Raw genomic sequence first — 13,286 nt, 5'->3', positions numbered from 1 at the left:
ATATATAGTATATAGCATAATACTACATATTATTCAGTATTATAATATGTAATTATAGTATATAGTATACTATATATTATTCAGTATCTTATTCAGTCCCTCTCTCATACTGTGGTGAGAGAGGGACTTAATAAGATACAGGTCACGCCTCTCCTGAGCATCTTAGCTAGAAAAACAAAGTCCTCTCCACCTCAGTATCTTACAAGATATGTGCTGTATCAGGGAGGATTGTGCCCTAAGCCTCACAGTGGACCTTCCTCTGCTAAACCTGGCTACTGAGCTCTGTAAGTATCTGTTACAAGCTGACTATATAAACACAATGCCATGTGGGTTGACTTTTCTTATGTACATGTATATTTTATTTCCATTTATATTTTCACTCATGTCCAGAGGAAGACATTGCTCATTTGCAAGTGCAGCTAATATAAATTTGAACTCCACTGCAGATCCCTAAACTTTCTCTGCCACGTTTTACTTTCAATTGATACTAATCAAATATTGATTTTAACTAATATTTAAAATGTTAGACATAATATCTAAATATTTAATTAGATAATATCTAATAAATATCTAAATCTAAAAATGTTAGACATCCAACAACAGAACAAATTTTTAAAAATTGAAAGTTAGACATTGAAACAGATTGCTCCTCCTTGGACATATTACGGAATGGTATGAAGTCCTAAACCTTGAAAAAGTAAAAGATGAAGAGCGCACATCCTCAATTTTTTCTCATGTAGTATCAGATTACCTCATTTTAAGATTTAGTGAGATAACTTACAGAGTGCTGAAAGTGGCCTTTACAAGCAGAGAAAGAGCTTTTTGCTAGAAATGAACCGACAAGTGAGCAATGTGCTTTCCTCCTGTTGCTATTGCACAAGACACATCTCTCAAGGAACAATTCCCAAACACACCCAAATAGAAATAGTCCAGGCACGTGGACATGCATGCTCCTAATAGGCTGATACAGCTACTTCATAAGATGCATTTGGACAAGAATAATGTTATGGTTTTGGATGGGGTGTCTCTCTGGACATTACTCTATGTAAAAAAAAAACCTTAAATAATTTCTACTGGGCTGCAGTTGGCCTTTATTACCTCTGACTAAGTTTTACACTGAAGAATACTGATGCCATTCTTGCACACTCCTTTAATCTTCCCAGAAGAAACTTTCAAGAACTTGAAAGTCAAATAAAATTTTAACTTCCTAAGAGAACATAAACAGGAAACATTTTTATCAACATTCTATATTATTTTTTCTATTGGTTGCCTAGTTTTATCTTTCTTCCTAATGTTGTAAAGAGAAGTCATTCTCCTACCAAAAGAGCTTGCACATGTTTGCTTTATTATAATCTCCAATTCCCAGTACTGACTCCACACAAGAGACACAGCCAACCTTTATGAGCATTTCTCTGGATTAATGGATGTTAGCAACAATTCTATTGGACAATAGATGATGTAATCTAACTTGTGGTCATTAATACTTGTATTGCTTGTCCATGGCAAAGTGCTGGCTGTGTGGGGAGTTCAGGGGAAGACACACTGCAGAGAGACCAGAGGCTGCCCTAAATGGATGCCAGTAATTCCAAATGGCTCCAAGGGACTGAGCACAGGAAACAGCAAAGCTCCCCAACAAAGTGTGTGGGGCCACTCTAAAAACTGATTTAAGAAAAAGATTCACCAGAGAAAGGGAAAAAATAAAAAGAGTGAGAAAGAACAAAGGAAATATCAAGTCAAAGCAGGAGGAAGCGGAGGTGCTGTAGTAGATCTCCACACTACAGCTCATGGAGGACTCATGCTGCTGCATATGCTTATTCCTGAAAAAAGCTCAGACCATGGGGACCCCACACGAGGGGAGAACAAAAGTGTGAGGATGAAGGAGGAGCAGCTATAAACTATTGTGTACTGGCTGTAACTTCCCTTGCCACCCTGCACTACTCAGGGATGGAATAGGAATCTGCAATGAAGTTGACCTTGGGAGAGAGGGGATTTTTTTAAATTGTCTTTGTTTCTTACTACTGAAATACATATTGACAAATATTAAATTAATCTTCCCAAACTACAGTCTGTTTTGCCTGCAAAAGTAAATGAGAAACAATCTCCCTGTCTTTTATTTTGAACCATGAGATTTCTCAAAACATTTCCTCCCAATGCCATGCTGAAGAGGGGGATGAATGATCAGACAGGTAGGCATTTAGCTATTCAAAGATAGCCCAGCACTATTTTTCTGTTTTCCCTTTTTAGACTGTTTAGACTAATTCAATATTTTAATTCATTAAACAGTTACCTGCTAATCACTATTTGCCTGAGAGTCAACATTAGACACCTATTATGTTAGCAAGCATTCTGATGCTTTTATTCTGAATAACATGAGCCATAGTGAGTATGCTAAAGGTCAAACACTTAGCAGCATTTCATATCATTCAACAAAAGTGTTTCTTTAATTCTATGTTCAGCTTCCAAAGCTGCCCTTGAAATGTTGATTCTGAGAAACTGAGTTTATGATCTAAATCAGAAGAGCATGTATAGCCTACCTCCCCGATCACTACAAATATAAATTGAGTTTCAGCCTCCGGAGAAGCACAATAGATAATGCCAATTTTTTTTTCTTGACCTTTTGTACCATACTAACGAGATGTTGCTTGCGGTTTTTACTATTATATAAAGTTTTTTGCACAACTCCAATTTTTTTCCATAAGTTTTAAGTGAACCATTAGGCCATAACCTACACTCAGTTTTGTGGTTTTCAATTTCATTGAATAGGAGACTTAAGGAAGGAAACAATATTTTAGAGCTCTCCAAAAGAAACATTGGTCTCTCAGGCTCAGCCCTGAACAGACTTACATGTACAGGTAGGTTTCCATGCAAAGGCTACCTATAATGCATAGACATGGGTAAATCCTTGTGCTACAAGACCTTTGTAAGCAGCTGGGAAAATAGTGGTTTTTAAACAGCAATGACTAGGGGTAAATTTACCATCCACAGGTTTGAATATACTCACTATTCTAAGATAATTTTGTTTAATTCATTTGCCTATTCAGGACATACCATTTCCTGATTCCATTATGATTCCTTTTTACTAGTTAAATTCTATCTGTTTCATTCCCTGGTTTTGCCATCCAAAGGAAAAGAGGCAGGAGAGAGGAGATATGCACTGATCTGATTCTGTTGCTAGCATTTCTTTTTCATGTCCATTTATAGTGGAAATGTTCACTCTTTGTTTCCATTTCATTCACTCAATTTTTTTAGCAATTCTTTTTAAATAAACTTCTTTACAATTTACAATAGTAATTGCTATTACTTTCCTCAGAAGAGAACATAAGCAGGGCTAAATCAGATCTCACATAAGTTTAATCCGCTCCAACGCTGCCTGTGAATCACCAGTAACAGATGTTTAGAGAAAAAGTAGGAATCAGTAAAGAAGAGCCTGACACTTTTCCCTAAAGATCCCTCTACTCACCCCCCAGAAATCAGGATATTAAGAACCTGAGAAATACAGATGACAGCAAAAATTGTGGTTAGGTACCAGCCAATGATTTTATTTCCCCCTGACAATGAGTCTCAGAGCAGCTGTGGCAGAGAGCAGTTAATGCAGCCAACAGAAAAAAACTAATGTTGGTGCCTGCCTGGGAGTTCTTTTCTCAGTCTATTATACATTCATGCCATTCTTCACATGTAATATCCTTTTCAGGGAGATATTTGTGCTCGTAGCAAAATGCAGTGCTGTTTATAGAACTTTCCATACAGTTTTTAAACTAAAACAGACACTAGGAACAAAGTGTGTATGTGAATTTGACTACCAAGATGTATTTCATTTTTACAGAAAACAGCTATTTGCAGCCTTCTGCTTATTACCACAGCCAAATCCCCTTTAGGATCCTGTCCTCCTTAATATATCAGAATATATACAAGTAAAATTTAGTTACTGAAAAACTGAAACAAAGTACCTTGGCCCTATTTAAGTGCTTCTAAGGCATTTTCAATGATATTACTAGTAAAACATTATTGTTTAAAACTTCAGGGAATATGATTTAATCTGTTAAAAATTATTTGAACACTGTAATAAAATACCTTTTAAGCCAAATAAAAAAGATGGAAACGAACATAGATTGTAATCTTACTTCAAATGGGAGCTCTGTTATTTCCATATTTCCAGACAAATCCAGTTTTTCTAGATTCTCACAATCACCCAGTTCTGGAGGAACTGACTTCAAATTATTGAAACTCACATTGAGCACTTTGAGGTTTTTTAAGCAGCCTGTGAGGGTAAGATAATTCAAATCAGTGTATTTAAATTAAAAAAAAAAAGAGAGAGAAAGCAAAAATAAAAGGTATACTCAGTTAAGCAAAGAAAAAGCTCCTTATTGTGATGATGAGTAAGATTAATAAATATTTTCTGCGGTGATTGCTAACATTTTGAGGGGAAATAGTGCCCTTAATCAGCAATGTTTTTGGAGAGAATTTGAAAGGAGACAGCAAAGACTTTCAAAGATCATGTTTCTTCTAGCAATGAGATACCTCTTGACCTCATTTGAAAATAGAGAAGTTGGCTTTTGGCTTGGCCACTGTAGAAAATTTATTTACCTGCCAACTGAAACACATCTTAGCAGCTTTTATAAAACCTCCTCATTGAGAGCAATAACTCCTACTAAACTTACATCAAGAATTCTGTCTTTAGTATCCTGCATTGCACACTTTTGATTATATAATGGATGTGCGCACGTGGTTTATTATTTTCTTTATTGTGATTTATCATATCCATTGGCTTAATTTAAAGGCCATTATAATATTCTATGCTACATTTAGTAACAAAGATTTTTGTTTCTTCAAATTATAACATTACATAATTGTGAACAAAAAGAAGGTTAGAAACATAATTCGAATGTAATATCCTGGAAAAAAAAATGCAAGTTATTCTGTGATATAATCAAACTGGAAGAAATTTGAATGTATAACAGCTGTTAGCAAAGAAATCATTAAATGCAAAACAAAATGAGAACATTTTATGGAAAGCCTGGTTGCTGTGTTACATGAATGATCATGGAATTTCAGAATCACAAATGCTTTCATTTGGAAGGAACCTTCAAAAATCATCTAGTACAAGGCCCTGTCCAATGTGTCTGAATACTTCCCATGATGAGTCATGCACAATTTCTCCAGGCATACTGTTCCAATATCACATCACCTTCATCATAAAAAATTTCTTAGGTCCAATCTACACCTACTCTCTTTCTATTTGGAGCTGTTGTCCCTTGTGCTGTCAGTATAGGCACTGGTAAAAAGTCTCCCCCTACCTTTCTCATAAGTGCACTTTAAATGTTGAAAGGTGGCAATAAGGTGACAACAGAACCTTCTCTCCTTCAGTCTGAACCCTCCCAGCTGTCTCAGCTTTCCTTCATAGAAATATTCAGGACCTCTGGCCATCTCCACAGCCTTTCACTGAAGCCATACCAGCAGGCTCATGTCTTTCTTATACTGGAAGCCCCAGGACTGGACTAAGTATACCAGGTGGAATCTCACAGTGACATCCTCCCTTCAACATACTGGTCACACTCTTTTTCTCAAGACACTGTTGGCTTCCTGGGCTGGAAATGAACATTGCCAGCTCATATCCAATTCTCATTCTCCAGTATTCTAAACTCCTTCTCGGTGGGGCTGTTCTCAATCCATTCACCTCCAGTCTGCAATGATATTAGAAATTGTCCTAGCACATGTGCAGGATCTTGTACTTTCCCTTGTTGACTCCCACAAAGTTCACATGAACACACCTCTCAAGTTTGTCGAGGTGGTCCTGGATGCCCTCCCTTCCTGTAGGGATATCAACTGTATATACTCAGCTTGTTGTCATCTACAATATTTCCCTCTACTAATTTAATTTCCCATAGTATTCCCTTCTACCCAGTGACATAATACAGCATTTAGAAGGAAAGGCAGAAGTTAGAAACACAAATGCAATTTAGCAGTTGGAAACTGGGAGAGAACAGCATCATTGTCAACAAGTTCTCAAAGCAGACAAGACAAGACACACAGCAACCAAAACCTTAGATTAATCAGAGTCCCAGGTCTGGCCAGGACAGGGCTAATTTTTCCAGTAGCTGATAAAGGGCATGGCCAGGACCCAGACATTATTCTATACCACGTCACATCATTGTCAGGAGTGGGAGAAAGAGACTTTCTTCCTGCAAGAAGGGGTTCTGGTCTGGCCAAGTAACTGTGGTGGAGGGAGCCATCTGATTAATTAATTTTCTATTGTCAGGGTTTTTTTCTGAATCACATCTTTTTGTGAATCTCATCTTTTCTTGTAATTTCTGTCATTAGTATTGTGTTTGTTACTGTACATTTTATGAACTTATTGCTGTTTCTGGTAAATTTTCTTCTCTCAGTGTGTAATCTTTGCTTTTTGTTCCTCCCACTCTCCTCTCCAGAGAGTTGCATGGAGAGGAGAAGGGGAAAGCCAGGGAGCAAGATGGAGTGGTGCATGGTTTGAAGAGTCTTGGGGGGCCACTGAATGGAGAAGTACTATTCCTAACTCATGACAATCAGTCTTCTATTTATAACCAATTCTTTTAAAGAATCTGCTGTTTCATTAGATTTGGTTGACACTACAGAGTATAAAGTGCCCTCAAGTCAGTGTCATAGTAGTGTCCTTATCCTTAAGACATTTAGTTAAACTTCTTCCAAAGCAAATGTTGGCTTAGAGTTGCTCACCTTTTCAATCTGTGGAAATCCTCACCAGAGGCTATTTAGTGCTTCCACAGAAAAGGACAGAGAAGAGGCATAGGGAGCAGAAAGTCCTACTTTTTTTTTCCCTGAGAAATTGCTGTTGCCAGAGCCAGAGACATGCAGTTTGATAGCAAACAGATCACACAGCATTTTACATAAACCCCATAGTTTCCCTTGGACACAACATTGTCTTTAAATGATGACTGGAGCACCCAAATAATTTCATATGTGGCAGAGAAGGCATATATTATAACTCTGTTACATTAATATCTACAGGTTACAGCAAAGAAAAACATAGGGTCTTCCACCCAGCTTCCTTCCAGTTCAAGCTCTGCCAGAAACTGAGGTGTATTTCAAAATTCAGCTTTCCTTTTAGGATAGTGACCTTGTTTTCTTTTACTGTAAGCGGCTGGTTTAGTTAAAATAGAAGAAAATATTTCTGTAAGACTACAACAGTCATTGTTTTGACAGTACATTATTATCTGACAAGATTTGTTGAGGTAATAAAACAAATTTAATTGTGTCAACATGTGAACTGCACTTTAAGCACCTAAAAATAAGGGAAGCTTAGTCTACTGATCAGGAAACCTCACCAGGTTTGGTATCATAATGTAGATGAAGACATTATATCACATGCTAAGTGTCGTAACCATGAATTTACCACTTCATTGCAACAAAATAATGACTGAAACAGAAACGCCTTAAAACTAGAGAATCAGAAAATTGCAATTTACTTCCTCAACCAACCCCTTGTTAAAGGAGAGCAAATCCCATTGGAATGAAAGAAGAACCATTCATTCAATATCCCTGGAATGTTTTGCCTGTTCTTTCAACACTGGAATATTGTACTGGTTCTATCTGGAATGGAGTTAGTGCTTCTCATAGCAACTCATATGGTGTTATGTCTTGGATTTAAGACCAAACCACGTTAATAACTGAACAGTGCTAACGCAGCAAAAAGTTTTGTTTCTCACTCTGCTGCCCCAGTGAGTCAGCTAGGAGTGGGCAAGAGGCTGAGAGGTGACAGGGCTGACACATTGGATGCAAACTGACCAAAGGAATATGCTATAGTCACACACAGCAATAAAAGCTGGAGACAGGGGCGGAATGGGAGTGAGTTTTAAGGTCTCTATTGCTTAGAGACTGAATGTGGATCAATTTGTGGTGAGTGTGTGCTTTTGCATCACTAGTTTGTTTACTTCTTTTTAAACTGTCTTTATCCTGATGCATGAGTTTTCTCACTTCTGCCTTTCCCTTTCTCTCCCCATCCCCCTGTGGGAGACTGAACTGCAGGGGACTGACCAAGCTGTATTAGCTGTCTACAAGCATTAAACCACAACAGATGTTGCTAATTTTTCAGTCACTGAAATTTCTACCTCTCAGTTCCATTAGTAATTGAAAAACTAGCTACTAATGGACTACTAGGCAAGGCATCTGGTGTTACCAACATGCTAGTTACTGTCTCATCTAACTCTGCTCAGGTGGTTATCTCTGATGCATTAGAGACATGGAGCAGAATCATTTATGAAAAAGAAACCACAAAAATATTGCAGCCTTTCTGGGTAGTGTGATGGACTCAAGCACAGCTTCTCTGCCTGGCTTTCACAGCACCTGGCATGTATGTCAATGTTCCCAGTATGGTTTGCAGGTATGAAAAAAGAGATAAGTAAAAACTGCATCACATTTTTGCTTGTGATATATAATGTCTCTCTACACAACAGAAGGGCACTACAGATTCTACAGTCAATTTACAGTAATTGCTGTGACTAAGATCATGAAAATTACTGGGAAAAGGCATGAGTCATGCAATTGAATTTTATTTCTGTAACAAATGCAGGACAACATAGATGAATGGGTTGAAGCTTGCCAAAATCTGCCTGCAGGGAGCAATCTCTTGGAATTCTATAGGGGCTATTTTTCACCTCTGGGCTCTTCAGCGGATTAAGTTATGCCACCTGACAAGTGAGCAGTAGTCAAGCAATAACACACCCTCTAGGATGATAAAACATATATAAGACTAACCAGGATCTCCTGGATAAAATCCTTGCATGACCACTTTACATAATCACATTTTTTTTTAATTTCTCACATTCCATTTGAAAAGTAGCTAATTTTTTACATCTGCTTCTGTATTGATATTATAAAAAGTTACTGAGTTTCTTAATTGTCTTTATTTGGAATAATCTTCAGATTGCTAGCCTAAATTTATTTGTAGAAGTTTTATAAACATTCATTTTTTGTCTAGTTCATCTTTAAATAGTTTGGTTTTTTTCCTTCCCTGGTGTTTATTTCTGATGTTTTCATAGGTAACAGACATCTCAGAATTAATTTTACTAGCCTGAATAAGCAATTTTTTCTAGTCTCTGCTGACAAAATAAAAATTCCCCTCCTTAAATGGTCCTAATAGACTTATTTTGCATCTGTTCTCATCTAAAATTACTGGGTAGTCCTCCTGTGACTGTTAGATTTGGAATTTCATTTATTTTGTTTTTTGCATTTAATGATCTCTGACATGCTGCACAAAAATTGAATACATGATCTTGAGCTCTGCAACTGTGAATTTAATCTCTGTAATTTTTTAGAAGCCTATCTGCTCCACAGCCTTACCATATTTCCACCTGTTTTGCAGTAACAACACACAGACAAACTGTGTCAGAAAATTTCAGTAACCCTGTTCCTGAAAATTGCTAAGTGTCAAGACAGATCCTTGAGAAAATCCACAAATTACCTTCTTCATGACCAACACCTTCTCTTTCCAAATAAACACATTTTTGCCTCTGGTTTAGCAAGTCTTTTGCTCATTTTACAATTGTGGCATCAGTCCATTCTGTAAGAGTCAAACATTCATTTTCCATAGTTCTCTGTATCAAACACGTCATGGAATACCAGGTAGACAAGCTCTACAGCTTGAAGCTCAATCGTATTTTTGAAAGATAGAAACCAAATTAGTTGGGAACTGCCAGCTTTTCCTTGACTCCCCCACATGTTACATATACATTCATATAATACTCAAGCACAACTTCTGAATTAAAAGTAGTAGTAGTAAAATCATAGCTTTTAACTATGCTTAATGTTGCTGAATTTTCATTCTATAAAATAGGCAAATTCTGGAATTAAACAGCTAACATCTCTGTGTCTTCTATGGAGAGGCAGTAAAAGTCAAAATTAAATCCATGGCCTCCTTGAAAATACCACAATTAAGATTTTTTTTTGAGATGGGAGACCCAGTTGTTGCATTTATTCACAGCTTAAATTTTTAATTCTTTTTTAAAAACCTGAATTGGTAATTAAATTCTGTAATTTCTTATGAGCAAACCAGCATTCTTAAAATGCTAGGACAAATTCATCTTTTACACAAGCCTACATTAGTGGATCTAACAAGGTGTCAGAGACAAAATAGAGATGAGGTTACAGAATGCCTTTATTGTGTAAGGATCCTATTCAAATGGAGATCCACTTGTAAAACGCTAGACAACTTTTTACATTAATCTGCAAGCATAGAATAATTGAATTATGGAATGGCTTGGCTTGGAAGGGACCTTATAGATCATCTAGCTCCAACCCCTCTGCCATGGGCAAAGCCACATTTCACTAGACCATGGTTCTCAAAGACCCATCCAGTCTGGTCTTGAACACTTCCAGGGATGGGTCACCAACAGCCTATCTGGGCAATCTGTTTAATTGCCTGATCACCCTCAGAGGAAAGAGTATCTAATATCTAAGCTAAACTGCCCTCTTTAATTTTATGGCCATTACCCTTTGTCCTGTTACTCCATGCCCTTGTAAACAGCTATCCAACTATTTTTATAGGCCTCCTTCTGGCACTGAAAAGCCACAGTAAAGTCACCCCAGAGCCATCTTTCCTACAGGCAGAACAAGCTAATTTCTCTCAGCCTGTCATCATAGGAGAGGCCCTCCATCCCCTAATCACCCTTGTGTCTCTCCTCTGGACCCACTCCAGCAGTTCCATGTCCTCCCTGTGCTGGGACCCCAGAGCTGGATGCAGGTTCCAGGTGGGCTCTGACCAGAGCAGAGCAGAGGGGCAGAATCCCCTCCCTGGCCCTGCTGCCCACGCTGCTCTGGATGCAGCCCAGGACACGTTTGGCTTTCTGGGCTGGCAGTGCCCATGGCTGGGTCATGTCCAGCCTCTCACCCACCAAGCCCTTTTCGGCTGGGCTGCTCTCCATCTGTTCATTCCCCAGCATGTGCTGATACCAGAGTGTGCCTCAACCCAAGCACAGCACCTGGTACTTGGTGTTGTTAAACCTCATGAGACTCACATGAGCCCTTTCATCCTTTCTACTTTCTTCTAAAATGGGCACAATGTTTCCCATCTTTCAGTCACCTGGGACTTTGCCTGACTGCCATGACTTTTCCAGTGTCACAGACTAGCTTAGCGGCTACATCAGGCAGTTCCCTCAAGCTTCTGGGATGCCTCTCATCAGTTCTCGTAGACATGTCTATATTCAGGCTGCTCAGGTCATCATGAACCTGATCTTTGCTTACAGTGCAAGTGACTTAACTCCCACAGCCCCTGCCCTCAGTGCCATCCTCTCAAGAAGTGTGAGAAGAGAGGATGCCATTGAAAACTGAGTCCAAAATGCCCAACATTCCACTTGTGACACCAGTGTTTAAAACTGCCTCTCCAAAGGGAGGATATAAACAAAATTTTCCTCTGTTTCATACCAGACTGAGTTGTTGGAAAAATAACACTGACTACTGAATAAATGACAAAGGTAATAGATGAGTTTGCAGTTCCTCAGAATAGGCATGTAAGATGAGAATATATATTTTCTACTTGGAAACTCGCAAAACACATTGGGAATCTTATTAATAGAAAAAGCTATTTTAGGTATCAAGAAGTCACTTAAAATTCTGTCACTAATAGTTTTCCCTTCTGAGTTCTAGAAAATTGGATTAATGATATAACAAAGGAAATTTTATACTGTGCAAAGAAAGAGACAAAAAATTGCTGTGATTTCTTAATAAAGTATGCCTCAAAAGCATTTATTTCTAATCCTTAATATATGGAAAATCAAAAATGGGAGAGGGCATGGTACAAATATTTAATTAACAGCTCTTTGAGAAGTATAATTTGTGGGACAAAAAAAATCCCAGTATAACCTTACAGTTCCATGCCAGCACAAAGGCTTTGGAAACACACAAAACTTCAGTTCACTTCTTCTATATGAATATGAGAATATATTGTTGGATAATTTCAGTTATAGCAAATCCTAATGAACTAACACTTTACATGCAGTAATTACACTGCAGCCACAGAGTCAAAGCCAAAGCTGCAATCTCACTCAGAAGACAAAAAAATCCCCTGTCTAAACCCCATTCATGATTTTTTCTCTGTTATTCCTAGGCAAACCATTTTAAGACAGACAACTCCATTCTGCAGTTTTTCTTTTCTTTTTTCTCTTTTCTTTTCTTTTCTTTTCTTTTCTTTTCTTTTCTTTTCTTTTCTTTTCTTTTCTTTTCTTTTCTTTTCTTTTCTTTTCTTTTCTTTTCTTTTCTTTTCTTTTCTTTTCTTTTCTTTTCTTTTCTTTTCTTTTCTTTTCTTTTCTTTTCTTTTTTTCTTTTCTTTTCTTTTCTTTTCTTTTTTCTTTTCTCTTTTTCTTTTCTCTTTTTCTAATTCTGATTAAAAATATTTACTGTTACGCAAGAACTATCAAAAGTATTCTCAGCTGTCTTCTGTAACAAATATGTTCTTGTTCATGTACATATGTGACTATAAAAACGTGATATGAAATATCTGATAATGGATTCAACTCTTTCTTCTCTCTGATTCAGAGTATATAGCATTACCTTCTAAATCAAGTAAAACAGGAATATGAACATCAATATTCCAGAAGTCCAGAAATTTCTACTGCAGCAATAATTCTTTTTATTGAAAATACTCATCACCTCATGTTCTCTCATACCTTTACCTCTTGTGAGAATCAAATGTTGCCATAATATGCCTCACCAGGTTATCCTCTCCTGGATGATTTGTTGTTCAAAAGTTGACTTCAATTCTGTCTGAAGATTAAAGACTCAACAAGATGTATGTAACTGCCAACATCAGCTATCTGTCATTGCTCTCAAGTACATTTGAGCTGTAATATTTACCTAGTTATTGCTATTTTGTAAGCAGAAGACAAAATGATGAATACCTTAGCACTTAACCTTTCCAGACACCTTACCTTCTGATTTAACACTCACTCCTCACTCTTTGCTTAGAGCTCCCAAATCAAATCTGCATCGATAATTTTCCTTGAGAAAATTATTAGATAAGTTGACTTATATATAAGTATACTTAAAATACTAAAGATTTCATTTAGAAGCAGTATTCAAAAACTTCAAAATATCCAAGACCTTCCATAATATTGTCTTATGAAAATAATTAACATTTCCAATGCACATTAATATGTGTCTCTGCAAGTATATATAGTACTTGAAATAAAAGCACAGCTATTTGCAATTTACAAGCATATCTCCTTACACATAAACAAATATTACAAAAATTAAGACAAAACTTCTCTGTAATTTATGCCATAACAAAAAGAGCAGTTCCGGTG

General features: G+C 37.2%; 1 protein-coding gene across 3 annotated transcripts in view; it reads right to left on the bottom strand.

The window, feature by feature from the left end:
- Window positions 1-13,286, bottom strand: part of LRRC2 (leucine rich repeat containing 2) — a 77,813-nt gene that overhangs the window by 24,099 nt on the left and 40,428 nt on the right. For all 3 annotated transcript variants that reach the window (XM_084225720.1, XM_084225721.1, XM_084225722.1), the window contains one exon: window positions 4,122-4,258. In XM_084225720.1, the coding sequence (XP_084081846.1) occupies window positions 4,122-4,258 (137 nt within the window). The remainder of the gene's footprint in view (window positions 1-4,121; window positions 4,259-13,286) is intronic.

Source organism: Fringilla coelebs (assembly GCF_963513975.1).
Source record: "Fringilla coelebs genome assembly, chromosome: Z".
NCBI classification, from domain to species: domain Eukaryota; kingdom Metazoa; phylum Chordata; class Aves; order Passeriformes; family Fringillidae; genus Fringilla; species Fringilla coelebs.
This window is presented reverse-complemented; position numbering and strand designations above follow the sequence as displayed.